The 24,346-nt window shown below is 41.7% G+C and overlaps 1 protein-coding gene across 4 annotated transcripts; it reads left to right on the top strand.

Moving 5' to 3' along the window:
• Positions 1-999: 999 nt before the first annotated feature.
• Positions 1,000-23,462, top strand: LOC109902218 (ubiquinone biosynthesis O-methyltransferase, mitochondrial-like). Of its 4 annotated transcripts, XM_031786515.1 has the most exons (8): positions 1,040-1,094; positions 1,316-1,374; positions 1,507-1,653; positions 12,210-12,347; positions 18,656-18,755; positions 20,536-20,787; positions 21,496-21,655; positions 22,000-23,462. In XM_031786515.1, the coding sequence occupies exons 4-8, from the start codon at positions 12,319-12,321 to the stop codon at positions 22,194-22,196; spliced, it is 738 nt and encodes a 245-aa protein (XP_031642375.1). In that variant the 5' UTR covers positions 1,040-1,094; positions 1,316-1,374; positions 1,507-1,653; positions 12,210-12,318; the 3' UTR covers positions 22,197-23,462. The 4 variants fall into 4 exon arrangements, with proteins under 4 accessions (XP_031642374.1, XP_031642375.1, XP_020353974.1 ...); XM_031786514.1 differs by lacking the exon at positions 1,507-1,653 and having other exon boundaries at positions 1,000-1,094; XM_020498385.2 differs by lacking the exons at positions 1,040-1,094; positions 1,316-1,374; positions 1,507-1,653 and adding an exon at positions 3,030-3,297.
• The last annotated feature ends 884 nt before the right edge of the window (positions 23,463-24,346 follow it).

The following is a 24,346-nucleotide window of genomic DNA, read 5'->3' as shown; positions in this document are numbered from 1 at the left end:
CTATATGAACACTACAAATTCACCATATTTTATATATACTGAACAAAAATAAGGCAGTATTAACATTACATTCTCTGGTGAACATTCCTGCAGTCAGCATGACAATTGCGCGCTCCCTCAAAATGTAGACATCTGTGGCATTGTATTGTGACAAAACTGCACATTTAAGAGTGGCCTTTTATTGTAAAGTGTTGATTTGATGAGTTGAAATAAAAGCATTTTTCTCTCATTTTTGTCCACAATATTGTTTACATCCCTGTTCATGAGCATTTCTCCTTAGCCAAGATAATTCATACACCTGACAGGTGTGGCATATCTAGAAGCTGATTAAACAGCATGATCATTACACAGCTGCACCTTGTGCTGAGTACCATAAAAGGTCACTCTTAAATGTGCAGTTTTGTCACAACAAAATGCCACAGATGTCTACATTTTGAGGGAGCGTGCAATTGTCATGCTGACTGCAGGAATGTCCACCAGAGAACGTAATGTTAATACTGCCTCTTTGCCTATGCCCTTCCAGGTCCACACATGGTTGCACCCCTGCCCAGTCATGTGAAATCTATAGATTAGGGCCTAATTTATTTATATCAATTGACTGATTTCCTTATATGAACTGTAGCTCAGTAAAATAGTTGAAATTGTTGTGTTTATATTTTTAAGTATATATTACTGGCACAGTCCAATTTCAGCTTTATGTTATGCATGAAATATACAACAATACAGTACACAAGATTTATATTAGCCTGAATTCCTCCAGATGGCGATATTAACTAGTTTAATCTTACCGTTCAAAGGGAACGTATGCAGCCGGCTATACATGTATCCCCCGTGGACTGACCAATTCATACATAACACTTTTTCCATTCAGCTGAAACAACTATCGCCATCTGACAGTGTTTGATTTAGTGTTATATGTAACAGGGTTGGTTATGTTTCCACTTGCCTCTAAAGAAATGTGTATTTAATGTTCAAGCATTCTTATTGGTTAGTTCAACTCTTATGACAATAAGGTGTGTTGTGATCGGCCCGCTTGCAGATAGGGGGAGAACGTGAACGTCAGGTCTTCCCAGTATGAAAATGTGATGCAAGGGGTAGGTCACGTTCTGACTACTATTTTATATTTTACAATGTGTACAAGTTTGCTGTACCTTACTGATTTATACATGTGTGGGTATATGGTACCTGTTAGGGATTGAGGGGCTTTCTGGGATGTGCTTTGGCATATGATTGCTGTAAATAAGTGTGTTAGCTAGCATACACCGATGTAATGGTCACATAAGCCACTGCTAACACAGTTGTCTTCATGCTACAGATTTTGCCATCAATACCGTTAAGCCCTGCACAACTAACGTGCTGTTTCCCATTTAACAGGTATTTACACATGTTATATTTTATTGTATTTTGTTCGCCCAGTATGAAAATGTGATGCAAGGGATTTTGCCATCGACAGCCATCAATATTAAGCCCTGCACAACTAACGTGCTGTTTCCCATTTAACAACAGCAGAAATAAATGCTCAACTGGAACCACTGGCCGAAGTGATTTATTTTGAGAAAACACAACGCATGGAGAGTACATATACATCTGTTATACTGGTGCCGTGACCCGGATCACTGGTTGCTGCGGAAAGAGGAGGAGGTCCAAAGGGGGGTGAGTGTTGTCGATGTGAAATGGCTAGCTAGATAGCGGTGGTGCGCGCTAGTGGCGTTTCAATCGGTGACATCACTTGCTCTGAGACCTTGAAGTAGTGGTTACCCTTGCTCTGCAAGGGCCTCGGATTTTGTGGAGCGATGGGTAACGATGCTTCGAGGGTGACTGTTGACGTGTGCAGAGCGTCCCTGCTTCGCGCCCAGGTCTGGGCGAGGGGACGGACGTCTATACTGTTACATATACACTATGTGGACACCTGCTCGTTGAACATCTGATTCCAAAATCATGGGTATTAATATGGAGTTGGTCCCCTCTTTGCTGCTAATAACAGCATCCACTCTATACTGTTACATATACACTATGTGGACACCTGCTCGTTCAACATCTGATTCCAAAATAATGGGTATTAATATGGAGTTGGTCCCCTCTTTGCTGCTAATAACAGCCTCCACTCTTCTGCGAAGGCTTTCCACTAGATGTTGGAACATCCAGCCAAAGCTCTGCAATGCGCATGGTGATCTGCTGACCACACTGCTAACGTCGCGTCCACGGGCGATGTAAAATGCTTTCTATTTGTGACGCAAGTCCCGCCTCTCATCTAGTTTTTTAGGAGCATATACCCATGTGGGTGATTGGAATATGAACTGAGGTCCACACTCCAGTCTAGTTGGTGGTGGTAATGCACCTTAAAATTGGTTGCCAACCGTCCAAAGAAGAAGCTTGGAGGAGAGATTACTAGGGGAAAAAAAGTGGTTTACCCTTTTATCTGTGGCTTAATTGTCGGAGTAGAGGATCTTGTACATTTCAGGGAAAATAACAACCCAATGTTGATATCCCAGGACAAATTAGCTAGCAACTGCAAGCTAAGTTGCTATAAATGTTTAATGCTTTTCGACCTGTCCCCAAATTAATATAGTTGGTTCAGAGTTCGTTATGCGCGCGATGGTGGCTTTCTGTGCTCGGCGTACCTGCTTCGCCGGGGTGCTGTTTCTCCTAGAAGTTTCCACTTCACAATAACAGCACTTACAGTTGACCGGAGCAGCTCTAGCAGGGCAGAAATTTGATGAACTGACTTGTTGGAAAGGAGATTATATGGCTGTGTTTGATTTTATACACAATGTCAGCGACGGGTGTGGCTGAAATAGCCGAATCCACTCGTATGAAGGGGTGTCCACATACACAATATATACAAATGTATGTTCAACACCAATCATCAAAATGTATAACCCCCACCTTACAACAGGCTACGTTACAGTTGTTTAATCGTTGATATTACTGAACTCCGTGTTGGCTTCATTGTTTTTTTATACACTAATAATTTGGGACTGGAGTAGATTTTGCCAGGGAACCAGTAGCCAGTAGGAACTTTCTATTCACAGCAGTGTTTCCACTCGAACAGTAAGAGAATGAGTACACCACGGTCACATTGACCTGTCTATACCGAACACAAATATAAATGTGAAAAACAGACATGTATTCAAAGAAGTTTGGACGTCTCATTTTAGGGTTTTGTACCCGCTGTTCAACAAGTGTGGTGAATGGCACTCCTACTTCAACTCGGACTACAGTCAGCTGGACTTCAGTATGTAAACATCACACGCAGTTTCTGGAGCATCGCTCTCAAATGGGGTTCGCGCATGTGAGGTATGGTACAATTACATTTTAGTTTGCAGATGTGGTATGAGGGTCTTAGCGATTGCACGTGGACTCAGTTTCTCTAACTAACTCCATGCTAACGGAAAATGGTTTCGTTCCAGGTCTTCTTTTTGCAGTCGTACTGAGCATCTCGGAAAGCACCTCAGAAGGGCGCTGCGTGGGTTCTTATCAATAATGCAAACGGGGAGGGGCCTACGTGAATAGAAACTAGTTTTCGTTAAAACGTTTTGCCACAGTGTGCACTAATTATTACACCCCAGGGTTGTATTCATAATTGCAAGCATTAAAAAAATGATTATTCCAAATTACTCTCCAGTGTTATGTAGACTGTTTAGCTTCTGTGTGTGCCATGCCCTACCCGACAAGTTCACGACACGTCATGTAGATGTGGCGATCGCGTCACGTGTCAGTTTGCGTGTCATGCTGACCAGACCTGACAATTTATGCACCAAGCCGGCTGCGCGCGTGCGCTATCGTGCATAACTGTATTTTGTCCCCCTACACCAAACGCGATCACGACATGCAGGTTAAAATATCAAAACAAACTCTGAACCAATGGCATTCATTTGGGGACAGGTCGAAAAGCATTAAACATGTATGGCTAGTTAGCTTGCACTTGCTAGCTAATTTGTCCTATTTAGCTAGCTTGCTGTTGCTAGCTAATTTGTCCTGGGATATAAACATTTGAGTTGTTATTTTACCTGAAATGCACAAGATCCTCTACTCCGACAATTAATCCACACATAAAACCACCAACCGACTCGTTTCTAGTCATCTAGGGGTAGCCTAGTGGTTAGAGTGTTGGACTAGTAACTGGAAGGTTGCAAGTTCAAACCCCCGAGCTGACAAGGTACAAATCTGTCGTTCTGCCCCTGAACAGGCAGTTAACCCACTGTTCCTAGGCTGTCATTGAAAATAAGAATTTGTTCTTAACTGACTTGCCTGGTGAAATAAAGGTAAAATAAAAAAAATCTCTCCTTCCAGGCTAAATAAAGGTGAAATAAAAAAAAATCTCTCCTTCCAGGCTTTTTCATATTTGAACTTATATGGTGATTGGCATCTACACTTTCATAGTATTATCACGACAACCGGCAAAACAGTTTGAAAGACAATCACCCACGTGGGTATAACCAATGAGATGGCAGGTACCTGCTTCTATAAACCAATGAGGAGATGGGAGAGGCAGGACTTGCAGCGCGATCTGCGTCAGAAATAGGAATGACTTCTATTTTAGCCCTTGGCAACCCAGATGCTCGTTAGCGTGCAAGCAGTGTGGGTGCAATAATTGAATAATATGGATTTCTACATTTATTTTGCGACGCACGCGCCGTGTCCGGTCTGCATGTTAAAAACATCTACATGTGTTTCACACGTTTAGTTTAAGGGTCTGTTTAGTTTATTGTTAAAGATCAACCCATGAACGGCTTACAAACGTCTACATGATTTTGCAAAATATATTTTTCATTGCCATAGTAATCTAATCAATTTAATTAGTCGATTTTTGATAAAATAGGGCTATCACGTCCATGCAAAACTTATTAGGCTAGTTGATATCGCAGCCAGCCACCATTACTGTGTAGATATGCCTATTTCTCACATCAATACAGACACATGGGCTTCTTTGTTGGAGGTAGCCCTATTCAGAAACAAGAGGTTATCAGACACAATCACTGTCACCATGAAGTCCTTAGGCTATACATGTCTGTGGCTATGTCTTATGGTTAAAAGCAGGGTTCAAATTGAGGGTGTGTGTGAGGATATAGGCCAAACCCTTGTCATAGAGAGGCAAAAAGCATATGCTACTACTTGTTTTCTTAGCCATAGGAAATGGTCCAGATTATATAAAGCAATCTAGGCTATAACAATGAATAACTCCACGATTATTTCTGCAAGTCTTAAGTCTTGCTCAGCCTCAACATCACAGGAAAATGATGGTTAATTAAATGCTCTGCAATTTAGAGATAAAAACATTTTATTATTCAGGAGAATTCCATTGAATCAGGCTATTCATTTCAATGCAGTTGCGTTCTTACACATATCGTTAGACTAAACGGAACCGAAAACACCCCAGTCTGTTCTGATCACAGATCATGATGAAGCCTGAACATTTCAGCTGTTTGTCATTGATTTAGCCCACAAGCACCTACAGATTTGACACACATAAAGACCTTTATTTAATCTGGATTTGACAAACAAAAGCCTGATTAGGATCCTGACTTTCCATGTCATATTTGTTATCAATTAGGCTAAATGTATTCCTATTAATTTGCATATGCTAACCATTGCGATGAATGTTATGCTTAATCTTGTGATTTTTATGAATAAACAGGCATCAGGGTAAAAAAAATTACATTTCAATGCCCCTCCCCACACATTAATGTTGCTTACCTTACAGATCAAAGTCAGCCAATTTCCACTCTGTTCATATGCAAATACATTTGATTCATACACTGGCTTGTCTGGCTGGCATGTTTTAATTTTAAAACAATTTGATCTACACTGAAGTAATATTAGTCCTCTGATTTAGCTCATTAGTACACCCTTGTGGTTGAATATATCTATTGTATGTCTTATAATACAACAATGTTGAACTAACAAATACCATCAAGTGATACGTTACAGTTTACAATAATGAACATCTTACGAAACAGCTGTGAAAACCAACCTGGCAATATTTTACATTTAAATGCACAAACTTTGATACTTTTGTTGGTACATGTGTGTCGATTTACTTTCAGATTTGTTGTACACTCACATGGCAATCATAGACTGAAATACTGAATTCTGGTGTGTGGAATAGAGGAGGTGGGTATTGTGTGGCTGGGAGGTTCTGCCGGTCACTTGTTTTCATCAGGTAGTCAGTCTTGGAAGAGGGAAACTGCAAAGTACAGGCGCTGCTGCCCAGCAGTGCTAGTGTTTTTGGCTAATCTGTGCATCTCACATTATGTGCCCAGTATAATAGTTGTCTTGCTCTTTCTTAGCAAATAATGACAACATGACAATAACAGGAGCTGATGTAATGAAAAGTTGGAGGGTGGTTGGTAATGGAGGAAATCTGGTGGATCCATGTCTGGGTATTAGGCAGAACCCCCTAGGTCATGGAGAACAGGAGCAGAGTTAACAGAAAAGGGTAGAAGAGACTTAAAAAAGCAAACACACAGGTTAAAGGATTATCAGGTATGTAAAAATACAGTTATTGAATGATTTAAATGTTTGATTAGACATACAATAATGTTAATGGCAGACAGAAAAGAAAGGATACATGTCAATTTCTTTTTATGTCAGTGGGGTTGATAAGGGAGGCAAGGGATGGTCCCTGGAAAAGATGGAGAGATGAGTTGTGAGAGAAACTCCAGGGTGGTGTCATACACCTTAACAGCACCTACCTGGGTGTAGTTGAGGACTTGGTGGACTGTATATTCTTTAGGGTTAGGTTTTACTTAGCACTGCGTGTTCTCTCCCAGGTGCTTGTAAGGGCACAGATGACAGACCAGTAGGATTCCAGTTGAGGTTGTTTAATGACGCTGATTTACAGAGCAGTAACGTCAAGCCATACACTGTGCTGTGCCAAGTGTGTTAAATAAGAGTGTGTGGTTCTGAAAAGTGGGAAATGAAATACAATAGTAAATGGCAGGTGTAGGCTTAATACAACCTCCAATTACATAAGCTCTAAATAATGGCTACAATTGGTTCTGCTGCACAGGGCAATACAACATGGCTGTGACTTTACTAATGAATGATCAGAGGAGTGCAATTACACAGCAGTACTGAGCAGCACTATCATCCTCACATGAACTTGAATGTATAATGCATCCCCAAGGCTCATTGCAAACAAAATACCCACATAATCAGTATACATCCATATAACCACAGGGCATATAAGACTCTGAAATGCTAATGTTAAATGTCTGAAATGAGATGACAAACAACAGGGTTAGTAAGCTTACAGTTGCTTGCTCGCGGTAATAAACATGCTCATTGGCATAACAAAGGAGTGGGTCGACAACACATGAATTGTAAGAAATATGAACTCACATTTCTGAAGGACGCATACTGGCCTTTACCTATATAGTTAGCATTCTTTGTTTTAGCAATCACAAGAGATGGCTGGAACTTATCACGGCTTGTGTACTTTCTTTAGTTACTTCCTTCACCCTAGAGATCGCCCAGCATGCTCTGCTCCACATCACTGGTGGGCGGAGCTACAGCTCTCCTATGATGAAGTAATATTTACTCTCAATAGTCTTTCCTACACTGGAAGTGGCGGTTATTTAATGTGACCCAGTTGTTAGCTTTGAAATTGACTATTTGGAGAAACTCCTGGGCCAGTGTTGGTACTGCTGACAGCATGGCGATGCCACCCACCACAAGGTGGCAAATGCAAATTATTATCATCTGAGGTTTTTAAATTCACCTTAATGGAATAGACCCCAGCTAGGAGCACCAAGCTTTCCCCGGTCTCGTCTTTCGTCCTTTTTCCAAGCCAAGTCAATCGCCCGGATGTCGAAGCATTTGGTCCCTTTTGATTATTCTATGGTGGCTCCTTTTTCTCATGAGCCCTATCCATGTTCAGTCTCACCTTGATTATAATATAAATAAATTCAATTATATTTCGTATTATTACAAATGTATCTCTTGGAAGGCCAGAAAATAAATGAACAGCAGACAATGTTTACCTGGTCAAAAACCTTAGGTCAGATTGCTCAGATGAGAAAAGCTATGGAAAAATTGATACTGTGAGATTTCAAAACGTTTAAAACCATGACTAGAGAGAGACCGTCATCGAATACAGCAAAGAGCTGCTGTTTTTATGAGTGAGTTCATGTTTAAGTTCTTACTCAGCACTGTCAACACTTTGTACTCAACACTTTTTATAAGCCATAAAATGCGTGTTTTTCCTATTTCCGCTCAGTGCTACAACAAGCAGTGCAGCAGTAATGAATGAGTAGGAAAGTGTATCTATAGGCTTGTGTTTGTTATTAGCAGCTTGGGTCTTTTTTAGTATCGAGGAATATTTCACTTTCTCTGTTCATAGGAGTAACAGCATGAATTTGTGCATGAGTCAGAAGTAATGTGGTACAAGTCGAGTTTTGCCATTAGCTGGAAGACGGTGTCCCTTTTTGGTCAGTGTCAGTGGAGGAAAGGGAGAGTGACCATCAGATGCAGGCACCATCAGCCCAGTAAAATAAATAGCAAATTATTGAAATGTATGCTCACTCAGCTGTGCCTCACAAGTAATACAACAATGGGTCTATTACCGGTGTGATCATAGAGCCCACCTGGAAATATATATATATTTTTAAATGTCCCGAACAACAATGCATTGGCAGGTATATTCAGGCAACGTCAGTATGCGGTGATAATGTATTGGGCCTATAGGTTACTGCACAAACCTCATTGCTACAGTACTGTTGCATAGGCTTACAGTTTCGTACTTCAGGATCGGTGGGTCCCCTGCGGGACGTTGAGCTAACGTAGGCTAATGCGATTAGCATGAGGTTGTAAGTAACAAGAACATTTTGTATTTTTTTGTACCTTGTATTATCTTTTACCAGATCTAATGTGTTATTCTCCTACATTCCTTTCACATTTCCACAAACTTCAAAGTGTACCCTTTCAAATGGTACCAAGAATATGCATATCCTTGCTTCAGCACCTGAGCTAAAGGCAGTTAGATTTGGGTATGTCATTTTAGGTGAAAAATTGAAAAAAAAAAGGGTCCAATCCTAAAGAGGATTTATTAAGTCATGTTAATAAAAAATCAGAGCTGTAGATCTCAGCATACATTTTGACTCAAAGTGATTTTGACTCAAAGGTTGATGACTACTGCTATAGTACAATGGTATGTAGGGGTAGTGTATTACAATGTAAATAATATTGCTTACGTGTGTATATTTTAATTTACAATTTAATTAATCCATTAAATAATACTAGCACATCAAATGACGTTATTGTACACTAGCCTACTCCGCTATCGACACAGTAAATAATATTGCCTATGTGCTTTCGACAATACGTTATCAACTCAATATCAACAAAATTATTATTTTCAAAAACCAAATTTGCCTTAACACAGAAGACCTAAATATTTCCTAACGATATCACAACTTAAATATAGCCTACTTACTCCTCAATCGGATCATGGACATCTTGATTCTTTTCATCGTCTAAACGGAAAATATCTGTTGCAGACACTCGAAAATTGCTTCTGCCACTTGTAAAATAGACATTCTTTTTTTATGTTGCTGTCTAGCTCTCAAATACCGTGCCAGACTCTCACTCAATGAACGTTCACTGCTAACACTAAACTTAATAATTTTACATGTATAGTTGGTAGGGACATCCCAAGGATCCAGTTTGCAAGGACCATATGGGAAAATGGCTTTATTCGAATGAAGGGATATCCCAAGGATCCCAAATAGCACCTTTTGAACTCCTCTATTCTTCTGAAAGCCATGGACACAAACTCTTATTGGTTGTCTGACGTAGGCTACTGGGAACTGGTAACAACAGTCTAATTGGCTAACAACATTTAGATCTGTATACAGCGAGATACCATGCCATGTTGAAGGAAAGACCGATTACCTATAGATTGGACATAATCTTTTAGGCCATTAGCAATAACAGGAAATACACAAACTGTAGGCTACACTATAGCTCAAGGTGGTTACATCGGAATGTCTGCTTGCACGGAAAAAAGAGTATGTTTCTAACATTTATGGTTGAGATTTAATTAATATAAATATAAACTATGCACATTATGACTTTCATTAACACGCAAAGCAGATGTTAGTAAGGCATTGGTGTCATGTCAGTCAGACGTTCAATGCTAGGCAACAGCCACATGGCTGTACAGTTGTCTAGGCTTATGTCTCTTATCACCCCCCATAGGTTTCCATAAAAGTAGGAGAAAATGCTTATCATCTGTGGTAGGCTAAGTGATACGCCTCCGCCTGTAATTTTTTGATTTGTAAGGTGGTGTCATGTTTACCATTGAAGCTGCTTCACTCAACTCTTCCTCACTCTCCACCGCTGCAGAGTTTAGCTAGCTTCTTAACTAGCTGTAAAAAATATATATATAATCACCTTAGCCTATTTAGGTAGCTCAAACCAACTGATCTGCCATGATGGATATCAGAAATTGCTGTTTGCCAAAGTACCCTAACAAAGCCAAAAGAAGGAGAGTAATGAGCAGCAGCGTCAACCACTGAGGCCACCGCCAAGCCTAGCGGCAATGATGGTGTCGAGCTCCACATGCAGAGCTTACCCACCCTTCCACAAGCGCCACCAGGATAACGGCTCCACAGCCCCGCCACCTCCGACTATTCCTGATGGTCTTGGAACAGAGTAGAAAGCCCAGGTTAGCTTAGAATCCTACCCAAGCTGCAGGTTTTCAATATAAACTTTAATTTAATAGCAACTGGTTCATAGGAAGTGAGTGGCTGGAATACTCTGTTACTGCAGATGTGTCATTTTGTTTCCCATGTCCAATGCTAACGCAGACAAGGCCTTCACCCAAGCTGGGTATTCTAACTAGAAGCATGCTATTGATGGTACCAAAGGATTTTACACTGCTCGCCCAAGTATTTATATATTCTTAATTCCATTCCTTTACTTTTAGATGTGTATTGTTAGATATTACTGCACTGCTGGAGCTAAAAACACAAGCATTTTGCTACACCCGCAATAACATCTGCTAAACATTTTTGGTTTGACAATTTGATTTGATTTGCTAGGCACGCATTAAGCAAAGAGCATTTGAAATACACTGTGAAAATAAACAATTTTGAAGTGTTATGGGAACATTGGTGTCAACACTTTTTAGTGACGGGCAGTTGTCAAGAAATCGCACAATTTTGGCGATTGTGGACATCATTGACTTCTTTAATTCAAACCAGTAACCACTGAGGGGGACATTGGACATTAGAGTCGAGTAAGAGGGTGGAAGTGGACTTTGTCTATGATGGAATATACTCTCCGAATGACAAGGAACTTGGCAAGGTGTTTAGCACTATAACCCACAACGCCACATACATGTCACACAATATTCAAAATGAAATCACAGGGCTCATGAGGGGGCTACATCCACTTTGACAGATGTGTTCAGTCAGCACAGAAGAAGCATGCTACACCCTAGGAAAGTTCGACTAATCCAACTGGCATTTGAGGGGAAAGATTTCGGGTAGAATAGAATGATCGATTACTCATCGATTACTGAAGTTCCACAGAGCATCACAGAGGCTGAAACTCTTCTGAAAAGGTAAACAATGTAGCTGATTGGTTTTAATCATATAGCCAGTGGTGTCATTTCAGCAAATGGGTTTTCAGAGGTCTTTCTGTAGTGTGTAGGGCGCTGTCCATGGTGCTGATAGAGCGCAGTGGCGATTTCACACCAACCTGTCACTTCTTTCAGCATTTAATTTGCATTATTTTGGTAAGACATTCACATGGGCTGTTTGTAATGGATGAATTACCCTATCTATCTTGTAGCCTATATTTATGACCAAAATAGCCTCGTTTAAGTGTGTAGGGCACTGTCCATTGTGCTGCTACAGTGCAACGGAGATAGGCTACAGATTTTGCACCAACCTGTCACTTCAAAAGCACTCAATCAATGGTCTCGGAGTCTCAGCATTTTAACTTGATGTTTAATGTAGTATAGCATGATATAAGCAGAATTCAATATAATTCCAATGCATGAAAACTCCGAAATTGTGTGCCCTCACTGCCCCTGTAGTCAATTCATCCTGCTGTTGGGTCTGGTGTGTGCACTAACGAATATGACCCAGGCATTGTGAGATCTACGTTGTGTAACTGCAATCGAGACGACCTGGGACGTCCCCAATGTCTAATACATGTCAGTATTTGAGTGCTTGGTGACAACTGTTTTGCATCTGTAGGATTCGCTCTGCCTCCAAGACCACTGTGGACCCAAATGAGGTGAAGAGGTTCCAGCTTCTCGCCAACAAGTGGTGGAATGAGCAGGGAAACTTCGCAGCCCTCCACTCAATGAATGACCTCAGGGTGCCTTTCATACGGTGCGTGTGTGTATGCCTGTAGTTTATTCACCCACTTGCATATTAAAGATGCCACAATCATCCACCGATTTAGGGCTAATTTAGACTTAGAATCCATGTGAGAGTCAGTTACAATTCTTCCCGGATCCACCTGTACCCGAATACTCGAGACCTGAGCGGGTCTGGCTCCATAATTCTAAATGAATGTCATGGGTCTGATATTATTGTCACGGGTCTATGGTATGTGTAATTTGAACTGATGTGTCCAGAAGAGCCCATACAGATCTGAACACAGAGAGAGATTTGTTAAATTAGGATAATGCACTTGCTTTTCACGAGAGTGGCCTTGTGTACCTTGTTGTTGGCCAATCATAAATCATCAAAGCGGCAATAAGCTACAGTCATAGAGCCTATTTTTGCAACTGTAGGATGAGAAAGCACATGCACTGCAACCACAGTTAGCCTAGCTAGCTAACGTTAGCTAGCTTAACTTGCTTCTCCCAGTTTGATGCAGTTAAAACAGGTACTACTTAATCATTGCTATGGCAGCTATTAGTCTACTATAGCAAGTCGGCTTGGTTGGTTGCTGTCTCCCTCCTCCCCGTGTCACTCACAGTACGGCCCGGCCCCTCCCCCACCTACTAGAGGGGTACCTCTCTGAGCTAAAATGTCAGAGCCAGGCAGTACAAGTTATTGACAGACCCCAGTTACATTGAGACAAGAAGCTCAGAAGTGAGAAATGCCTGAAGTAGGTGTGAGGTCCAAAAAATATATATATACACTATATCACAAAAGTGAGTACACCCCTCACATTTTTGTAAATATTTGAGTATATCTTTTCATGTGACAACACTGAAGAAATGACACTTTGCTATAATGTAAAGTAGTGAGTGTACCGCTTGTATAACAGTGTACATTTGCTGTCCCCTCAAAATAACTCAACACACAGCCATTAATGTTTAAACCGCTGGCAACAAAAGTGACTTGTTAGTATTACAAGGCCTCAGGTGTGAATGGGGAGCAGGTGTGTTAAATTTGGTGTCATCGCTCTCACACTCCCTCATACTGACTGGTCACTGGAAATTCAACATGGCACCTCATGGCAAAGAACTCTTGAGGATCTGAAAAAAATAATTGTTGCTCTACATAAAGATGGCCTGGGCTATAAGAAGATTGCCAAGACCCTGAAACTGAGCTGCAGCACAGTGGCCAAGACCATACAGTGGTTTAACTGGACAGGTTCCACTCAGAACAGGCCTCGCCATGGTCGACCAAAGAAGTTAAGTACACGTGCTCAGCGTCATATCCAGAGGTTGTCTTTGGGAAATAGACGTATGAGTGCTGCCAGCATTGCTGCAGAGGTTGAAGGGGTGGGGGGTCAGCCTGTCAGTGCTCAGACCATACGCCGTACACTGCATCAAATTGGTCTGCATGGCTGTCGTCCCAGAAGGAAGCCTCTTCTAAAGATGATTCACAAGAAGGCCGCAAACAGTTTGCTGAAGACAAGCAGACTAAGTACATGGATTACTGGAACCATGTCCTGTGGTCTGATGAGACCAAGATAAACTTATCTGGTTCAGATGGTGTCAAGCGTGTGTGGCGGTAACCAGGTGAGGAGTACAAAGACAAGTGTCTTGCCTACAGTCAAGCATGGTGGTGGGAGTGTCATGGTCTGGGGCTGCATGAGTGCTGCCGGCACTGGGGAGCTACAGTTCATTGAGGGAACCATGAATGCCAACATGTACTGTGACATACTGAAGCAGAGCATGATCCCCTCCCTTCGGAGACTGGGCCGCAGGGCAGTATTCCAACATGATAACGACCCCAAACACACCTCCAAGACGACCACTGCCTTGTTAAAGAAGCTGAGGGTAAAGGTGATGGACTGGCCAAGCATGTCTCCAGACCTAAACCCTATTGAGCATCTGTGGGGCATCCTCAAACGGAAGGTGGAGGAGTGCAAGGTCTCTAACATCCACCAGCTCTGTGATGTCATCATGGAGGAGTGGAAGAGGACTCCAGTGGCAACCTGTGAAGCTCTGGTGAACTCCATGCCCAAGAGGGTTAAGGCAGTGCTGGAAAATGATGGTGGCCACACAAAATATTGACACTTTTGGGCCCAATTTGGACATTTTCACTTAGGGGTGTACTCACTTTTGTTGCCAGCAGTTTAGACATTAATGGCTGTGTTAAGTTATTTTGAGGGGACAGCAAATTTACACTGTTATACAAGCTGTACACTCACTACTTTACATTGTAGCAAAGTGTCATTTCTTCAGTGTTATCACATGAAAAGATATACTCAAATATTTACACAAATGTGAGGGGTGTACTCACTTTTGTGATATACTGTGTGTATGTATATATATATATATATATGTGTATGGATGATACAAGGGCAGATGATATGGAAAGAGTTTATTCTGCCTCTGCAAATCTGAGGGTATTTCGATTGATAAGATATGCTATATTCTTCACAGCTAATCAGTGCATTATCATTCATCCAGCCTGTAGTAGAAAATCCCTTTCCTTCCTGTTTGTGACCCGGCGGTGATGAGTCTGTGGTGACAGTGTGACTGAGGGATGTCAGACTCAACACTGATGTGTCTCTGCCCTCAGGTTGTTTAAACGAGGGGACAACAGCACTGATTTGGTTGGTTTAGCATCAGAAGCCTCCTTTTTTGGGGGGATATTATTTGTTTATTCACTTGCGCTAGTGTAGCTTGCTAGCAGAAACCAGAAGGAAGCGGTAGGCTACATGGTCCCTCATCAAAAGCATTAGAGTTGTGTGGTGAGATGGGCTGGATGGGTAGTGTTAGAGTTTCTGAAGGGCGTCCAGGCTAAAGCTCTCTCCCTGCAGCCCACTCAGGCTTTCTCTTCCACTCTGTGCCAAGGCTGTGGGAGATCTAGTGGCAGGGCAGTAATGAAGGGGACACATGTGACTCCTCGCCCGTTCCATGTGCATCTTGCCTGGGGGGACAGCAGCCAGAGTGTAGGGGATGGAGATGGGGGTCAACGGAGGGGAATGGAGATGGAGGGGATGGTGCTGTGAGATTCAAGTTGTAATTTAGCTGGGGGATTATTGGAGGGCAGCATTTGTCCTGATGACTGTGTAGCCAAGGGCATTGTGACAGTAGGAGGTGTGGGGAAACATGGAGAGCACACACACAAACAGACTAGGGATAGGCAGGAATTTGACATTTTTTGACTGTTCGAGTTCTTGAATGGGAGAAAGAAAATCCAGACGTGCAAAGCTGATAGACATACCCAAGACGACTCAAAGCTGTAATTGCTGCAAAAAAAGCCTTTACAAAGTATTGACTCAGTGTTGTGAATACTTATGTGAATGAGATATTTCGCATATTTCCAAAAACATGTTTTCACTTTCATTATGTCTCAAGGCTTAAAAATCCTTCTTTCACCTGTCTCCTTCCCTTTATCTACACTGATTTTAAGTGGATTTAACAAGGGACATCAATAAGGGATCATAGCTTTTTGTTAAACATATATATTTTTTATTTAGGGGGTAGATCAGCTTTTAATATTGTGGCTTCTATCAGTAATTCTCTGCATGATTTCCAATCCCCCATGTATTTGGTGAATATACATGCTTCACATGGAATGCTTTTCCAACAGTCTTGAAAGAGTTCCCACATATGCTGAGTACTTGTTGGCTGCTTTTCCTTCACTCTGCGGTCCAACTCATCCCAAACCATCTCAATTTGGTTGAGGTTGAGTGATTGTGGAGGACAGGTCATCTGATGCAGCACTCCATCACTCTCCTTGGTCAAATAACCCTTACACAGCCTGGAGGTGTGTTAGGTCATTATCCTGTTGATAAACAAATGATAGTCCCACTTAGCGCAAACCATATGGGATGGCATATCGCTACGGAGTGTGGTAGCTATGCTGGTTAAGTGTGCCTTGAATTCTAGATAAGTCACAGACAGTGTCACCAGCTTGTCGCTCCGGTATCGCTTGCTGTGCGGTAGCAGAGAGAACAGTCTGACTAGGGTGGCTGGAGTCTTTGACAATTTTTAGGGCCTTCTTCTGACACCGTCTGGAATACTGGTCCTGGATGGCAGGAATCAAATCAAAGTTTGTCACATGCGCTGAATACTTACAGTGAAATGCTTACTTAGGCTCTAACCAATAGTGCAAAAAAGGTATTAGGTGAACATTAGGGAGGTAAAGAAATAAAACAACAGTAAAAGGACAGGCTATATACAGTAGCGAGGCTACATACAGACACCGGTTAGTCAGGCTGATTGAGGTACATGTACATATGGTTAAAGTGACTATGCATATATGATGAACAGAGAGTAGCAGTAGCGTAAAAGAGGGTTTGGGGTGATGGGTGGGACACAATGCAGATAGCCCAGTTAGCCAATGTGCGGGCGCACTGGTTGGTCGGCCCAACCTTGGCCCCAGTGATGTACTGGGTCGTATGCACTACTGTCATTGGAATTTCATAATTCCTTTATGTGAACATTAATTAAACCACTCAGTTTATAAGAATTTGTAAGATTCTTATTTGCATAAAATAGACAGAGACCAGTCTTATCAAAATTAGATAATAGTATTTATTCTCGGAGCGCACTCCCATGTAACCACGAACAACAGTTTATATACAAAATATGACTTCATAGGTTATAAAATGTCCTTCCTCCTATCGACCAGGACAAAACAGGTTCAAAAGTTTATTCCAACCCCCTAGCTCACACACAATATTATCAAGATTAACTTCTGGAGTCTTCACCTTCATCCATCACTATTTAGAATACAGTTCCAGATAATTGAACACCCAGGAAAACACTCACTGCCTTATCTAACCATCCCAGAGCTAAGTTGAGTCGGTTCAACCATAGGTTAACGATCCTTTCTGCTTACTTAAAACCCACAATCCATTCCTCCCCAACCTAGCTGGAATGGTACTTATTATGTTTAATTACCCCCTGTTTCATGCTACACAATCCCTTCCTTATGAATTCATATTATTAATCAGATATAATAAAACAGAGTAGAGTTTAATTAGTTATAGTTCTATTTAAAATGTAGATATTGTTTAGTCATTATTCATAAAATTCCTAACAACTACCCTCTGTAGTGCCTTGCGGTCGGAGGCCGAGCAGTTGCCATACCAGGCAGTGATGCAACCTGTCAGGATTCTCTTGATGGTGTAGCTGTAAAATCCTTTGAGGATCTGAGGACCCATGCCAAATCTTTTCAGTCTCCTGAGGGGGAATAGGTTTTTTTGTGCCCTCTTCACGACTGTCTTTGTGTGCTTGGACCATTTTAGTTTGTTGTTAATGTGGACGCCAAGGAACTTGAAGCTCAACCTGCTCCACTGCAGCTCCGTCGACGAGAATGGGGGCGTGCTCAGTCCTCGTTTTCCTGTAGTCCACAATCATCTCATTTGTGTTGATCACGTTGAGGGCGAGGTTGTTGTCCTTGCACCACACAGTCAGGTCTGACTACCTCCCTATGACATTTTTGCCAATGCATTAAAAATAAAAAAACACAACTTTTATTTACATACATATTCAGACCTTTTGCTACCTAACTCGAAATTGAGCTCGGGTGCATCCTGTTTCCATTGATCATCCTTGATTGGAGTAAATACAATTGATTGGACATGATTTGAAAAGGCACACACCTGTCTATATAAAGGTCCCACAGTTGACAGTGCATGTTGGAGCAAAAATCAAGCCATGAGGTCGAAGGAATTGTCAGAGACAGGATTGTGTCGAGGCACAGATCTGGGGAAGGGTACCAAAACATTTCTGCGGCATTGAAGGTCCCCAAGAACACAGTGGCCTCCATTCTTAAATGGAAGAAGTTTGGAATCGCCAAGGCTCCTTTAGTGGCCCATCCAGAGCCTGGACTTGAACCCGATCGAACATCTCTGGAGAGATCTGAAAATAGCAGTGCAGCGACACTCTCCATCCAACCCTACAGAGCTTGAGAGGATCTGCAGAGAAGAATGGGAGAAACTCTTCAAATGCAAGTTTGCCAAGCTTGTATCGTCATACCCAAGAAGACTTGAGGCTGTAATCTCTGCCAAAGGTGCTTCAACAAAGTACTGAGTGAAGGGTCTGAATACTTATGGAAATGTGATCTGTTTTTTATTGGGTGATATGTTTTTTTTGTGTAGTATTTTGTGTAGATTGAGAACAAACAATGTAATCAAGTTTAGAATAAAGCTGTAGGGTAACAAAATGTGGAAAAAGTCAATGGGTCTGAATACTTTGAATGCACTGTATGGCTTTGGGGATGGGGTGGAAAGAGTGGTAGTGTGTATTCACAGTGTGACCTCTGACCTCTTTCAGGGATAATCTGTTGAACGCACATGGTGGGCGGCGCCCGGGAAAACCCCTGGCAGGGCTCAGAATACTGGACGTAGGCTGTGGAGGGGGGTTGCTCACTGAGGTAAAATGTGTCTTTTTTTTGTGTGTATGAATGAGATAGATATGCAGTCTGATGCTGCTGTGGACAACTGACTCCTATCCCCATAAACCTGCTTGGAAATTCAATTTTTTTTAAATTGCAAGCTATCAAATCAGATTTAGCTTCACTGTGAATGTAGCCTGTACAGTACAATTCTGCTTGTGATGCAAACCTTTTCCTTGCTCTACCAGTTGCTAATAATGTTTGAAATGTCAAATACATTCATATTTCTTCTCAATTTCACTGGTCAGTTTGGTGGAAAAGGACAGTTGGTCGTTTGTGTTTGATAACTTCACATCTACAAAGGATTGCATTTGTTTCCTTGCTCTTATTTGAAGTGAACACATACCAGCAGTTTTGTTTTGATTTGAGGAGACAACTTTAGGTCTGATATAGCTCTCTATCATACAGACAGAAATACACACACACACAGTCTGTTAGACTTTGGACTGTATGAGTCCGTCTCAGAGGATCGTGTAGTTAGGGGAATTCTTTTCAGAAGAGATCAGCTGTGGAAGGATGGAGATTGGCTGCGGGCGAGCAGGCAGCACTAAGGTGTAAACACGGGTGGCAACAGCATACGAAAATTGACTACCCTATCTCTGTACCCCACACATACAATTATCTGTAAGGTCCCTCAGTCGAGACGTGAATTTCAAGCACAGATTAAACCACAGAAACCAGGGAGGATTTCCAATAACTCACAAAGAAGGGCACCTATTGGTAGATTGGTGTAAATAACATTTTAAAAAGCAGACACTTTGCACATGGTGAAGTTATTAACTACACTTTGGATGGTGTATCAATACACCCAGTCACTACAAAGATACAGGTGTCCTTCCTAACTCAGTTATCGGCGAGGAAGGAAACTGCTCAGGGATTTCACCATGAGGCCAATGATATTAATGGCTGTGATAGCAGAAAACTGAAGATGGATCAACAACAGTCGTAGTTACTCCACAATACTAACCTCAATGACAGATTGAAAAGAAGGAAGCCTGTACAGAATCAAAATATTCCAAGACATGCATCCTGTTTGCAATATGGCAACAACAAAAAAGAGGAGAGCGGAGTAGCAGAAGTGGCAAAGAAATTAACTTTTTGTCCTGAATACAAAGAGTTATATTTGGAGCAAACGCATCACTGAGTACCACTCTTTATATTTTCAGGGCATGGTGGTGGCTGCATCATGTTATGGGTATTCTTGTCTTCAGCAAAGATTAGGGAGTTATTTAGGTTTTTTCTTTTTAAATGTACATTTCAGCAGGACCATAACCTAAAACACAAGGCAAAATATACACTGGAGTTGCTTACCAAGACGACATAGAATTTTGTGTGGCCTAGTTAGTTTTGACTTAAATACGCTTGAGGATCAATGGCAAGATATGAAAATCGCTGTCTAGCAATAATCAACTTGACAGAGCTTGAATAATTTTTTAAAGAATGGGGAAATATTGTACAATCCCGGTATGCAAATATGCTGAAGACTTACACAAAAACACTCTCAGCTGTAATCGCTGCCAAAGGTGATGCTAACATGTATTGACTCGGGGTTGAATACTTATTTAATCATGGTATATTAGTGTTTTACTTCAATTCTACAATTTAAAATGTTTTTCTTTGGCCTTGATATAGGGATCATTGACAAAATTTGGCAATTAAATATATTTTAATCCCACTTTGTAACATAACAAAATGTGTAACAATTCAAGGGGTGTGAATACTTTCCAAAGTCGCTATGTGTAAACTCACTTTCTCCCAGCCCTTGGGTAGACTGGGGGCAGATGTACTAGGCATTGACCCGGTGGCAGACAGTATTGGGACAGCGGAGGTACATGCGTGGCATGATCCAGACCTGCGTGGCAATGTGCGCTACCGTGCCATCACTCTGGAGGAGCTCTCTGAAAAGGGGGGGCAGGGAGCGGGGCAGTTTGATGCAGTGGTGGCCTCGGAGGTGGTGGAACATCTGGCTGACCTGGAAACCTTCACGCTCTGCTGCAACCAGGTGCTCAAGGTGGGTCATGTGACTCGTCTCACATTCCACACACTCATGACTGTTCTCTCTGAGAGAACAGTCGCTTCATTGAGTTATCCGTGGTGTTTGGGTGTGCGTGATTTGTACTATCGACTATCTTTTGGGTTGACCTCTTTATCGGTCTAAGGGCCAGATGCCTCCAATCTCCTGGGTCAGTGTGTTAGTTGAAAGAGCACAAATCTTCCTAATCTCCTCTAATACCATTGCATCCAGATTCTCACTCTCTCTGGCCCAAATCTCTCAGCTGCTCTTTTAACACTGACCATCATAAATTATAATTTGTTCTGTACAATGTCATGTTTTAAAATAGCTTCATTGGTTGAGATGTGAACCAGCTCTCATCTCTCCATGTTAGTTGTGTGTACAGTCTCTGATGTGTTATAGATGAAGTATTCAAAGCCTGTCCCCTTTACCTGATCTTTCAGTAGTTTTTTTCTTCTTCTATTGAATTCTTATCTATCAAACCTGTGTTGCTGCCTCTCAATTGACAATAATAGAGCCATCCGAAGCAACACACATCTGTTGGATCACATTCATTAGTGTACACAACAACAACAAAAACATTTTGCAACAGAAAAGGAAAATGAGCATTTCTTATTGGACCAGGTACCAGTCTAGGTAGTCTCTCCTGGTTTGGTGCCAAGTGAACACAGCCCTGGGTTGTAACGGTCTCCCTTCTGTGTGCAGCCAGGAGGCTCCCTCTTCATCACCACCGTCAACAAGACCCAGCTGTCGTACGCCCTGGCCATCGTGGCAGCAGAGGAGGTGCTACGCATCGTGCCCAGCGGGACCCATGACTGGGACAAGTTTGTCAGCCCCATGGAGCTGGAGCGCCTGCTAGAGTCCAGTGAGTCTGCCTGCTCTTCATTCACATGCTGCTACTTCTCTTCCTCACTCTCCTCTTAGCTCTTTCTACTGTCCCTTTTGGTATTTTACTATTGTGCTGGTGCCTCTTTTTGAAGGCATACTGGTGTCTATGTTTGGCTGTCTCGTTCTTTCATTCTCACTTTCCAATAGGAGGTTGTGTGTGTGTGTGACCCTCTGTCTCTCGCTCTCTTTCTCATCCATTCTCGCTTTCTGTCTTTTCAATTGTCCCATTTTCTTATTTCTCATCTTCTTTCTCACCCATTCTTTCTCTATCCCTCTCTATTTCTCTCTGACCTATTCCTCTCGATCTCTACTCCGTCCCAGATGGTTTCCATGTGGAGTCTATCCGAGGGATGCTGTATAACCCTCTGTCAGGGGCCTGGAGCTGGACAGAGAGCACCAGCATCAACTACGCCCTGCATGCGGTCAAACTCGAGGAGGAACCGAACCTTGACGAGGACGACCCCGAAGACCCCACCGTGATAGTGGCCCAAGCTAAGGCCAGACGCTGGTACAACTGACTTGACCGTGGGAGAGAGTTGTCATAAGTGGTCAGCTGCAACACAGATCCTCTGATCTCTGAAGGGAAAGGCAATGGACCTGAAAAACACAAAGCATTTGAGAAAGTTATAGTTCAGTGCTTGATACAAATACATAGTGTTTTCTTTCAGCCAGGCCATGATTGTTCTGTGAGTTCACAGCATAATGAGTCCCTCTGAATTGCGTGAACTGTTTAAGCTTTCGAGGCTTGTCATTACAATGTCATCTGTTATGGTAGAAGTGTTCATCAACATGATTGACATCTCAGGTCTCTGATTTATTATTGAGCAGGATGTTTTCTTCAAATATAGTCACAATGTCTGTTCATCAAAATCCATTGTATGGATATTGTTTGTCTTGACATGCTTATTATATCTATCCTCCATTAGGAAATGAAATGGTTTCCTTTAAGATTCTCTGATCTGACGATTATTCCTCTCTAGTGTCATTTCAACAGTGTGAAGATATAGTCCAAATCAGTGATGTGGTGTTTCAGTTGTAAATCCTGTGCTGAAATGCAGGATCTGAGGGCTTTTTATATTAGAAAAGTCTTTAGATTTTCTGTCCACATATTTCCTGCTAATCCCTGAAATATAGGAGGGGGAGATCAGGCTGCTTCGGCCTTTTCTTGCTCTCTTTCTCTCTACTCTGTAGCCATGGTGATTTTGAGATTATAATTGGCTTCTGGCTGAACTATTACATAAGACCCAAACAAGCCTCCAACTAAAATCATGCTTGCAAGTTATTATTCAAAACAGACACAATCATTGGCCGGATGTTTCAAGAAGTGCAGTCACAGTAGTGCATTTGATCCTCCACAGATGGACTGTGTGTTTCTGTCATATTTTTCCGTTTGCCCTTATATGTAGACAATGCTCAGGACTATGTGCTGAAATGTAAAAAGGTATATGTTTTTTTTTTTACCCTCATGACACAAATGTTGTTATTCTAGTCACATGCCCCACTGGCTTCTAACTAATTTAATTTAAAAGCTGCTCATTTTATGTCCAACTTGGATTATGGGTCGATGTAGGCTGTAGAACAGTCCAAGGCTGGTTTTCAGTCACATACTTAAGCAGAATAAGATTGCTCTGCCATAAATTTATCAGACCAGGATGAACATGTACAATTTGTCCAATAGACTGTAGTCTACCTCCACTGACGTGAGCGCCGTTGGAGTGCACATGTGCAGTAAGGATATTGGATGTATAAGCAGGAAGCTATAATAAACGGATTATTGAATACGATTTCAGAACTACAATGACTCTGTTTGAAAAGTATTTATTCTGAGGTGCGATGCTGACCCCGAACCGGTTTGGGGAAAGCAGAGCGCATGGGAGCAGGCGGCACTGGGTTGGCACCAATCATTTATATATACACTCGATGACTGATAGGCCCCCATGCCTCCATCTTGGCACTCTCCCACCGTTGTAAAAAAATAAATTTAGGAAGCTATAGAAATCCATTTATTAATGTATACATTAGTGTTTGCCTCGTTTATTCTATTACATACACCGTAATGCACTTTTAAATTATATTATGTGAGCTGAACATAAATAATAAAAACATTTTCTTCCAAGTATATATATATATTTTTGAGATTAATGTTACGGTCCCCACTACAACAATAAAAAATACTTAAATACATGTAATTTTGTTCTTAACATTAAATTGAAATACTGTAGAATTCCATTCATTCTTATGAAGGACTGTTCCTACTGGGGAGTGCCAAATAGCCCGACCCGTGGCTTCAAAGCCTCTCAATGGCCAATACATAGTATTAGCAATCCAGGGTTTATATATTATTGTTGGTTGGCACTAGCTCAAGACTGAGGGGTACCAGTGATGTAACTGACCTTACATTATAGAATTCTTACGAAAGCGCAATCCAGTTTTCAAGCAAAGTTGTTTCGCAATATTAGGTATGGTCAAAACAATCACAACGGAAAGCACATTGGTCGCATGTATTCTCCAAGATGAATGCCTTTTTACACATCCGAAGTTACTGCAATGTGAGTATAACCGACTTTAGCTAAAGTAGCCAAAAGCATGCACCTGCTATGCAAGCACGTTGTTGTTGAACATGCACCAGTAGTTATAGCACTCGAAGAGTGTGTTGTGCATTCAATAA

Source organism: Oncorhynchus kisutch, linkage group LG13 (genome assembly GCF_002021735.2).
Source record: "Oncorhynchus kisutch isolate 150728-3 linkage group LG13, Okis_V2, whole genome shotgun sequence".
Lineage (NCBI taxonomy): Eukaryota > Metazoa > Chordata > Actinopteri > Salmoniformes > Salmonidae > Oncorhynchus > Oncorhynchus kisutch.
The sequence above is the reverse complement of the archived record's forward strand: the minus strand, read 5'-3'. Positions and strand labels throughout refer to the sequence as shown.

Coding starts and splice junctions, on each gene's coding strand:
- LOC109902218 (XM_020498385.2), top strand. CDS start 3,125: ATGTATTCAAAGAAGTTTGGACGTCTCATTTTAGGGTTTTGTACCCGC. Junction 18,756..20,535: donor GAGGGGGGTTGCTCACTGAG/GTAAAATGTGTC, acceptor ACTTTCTCCCAG/CCCTTGGGTAGACTGGGGGC. Junction 20,788..21,495: donor GCTGCAACCAGGTGCTCAAG/GTGGGTCATGTG, acceptor TTCTGTGTGCAG/CCAGGAGGCTCCCTCTTCAT.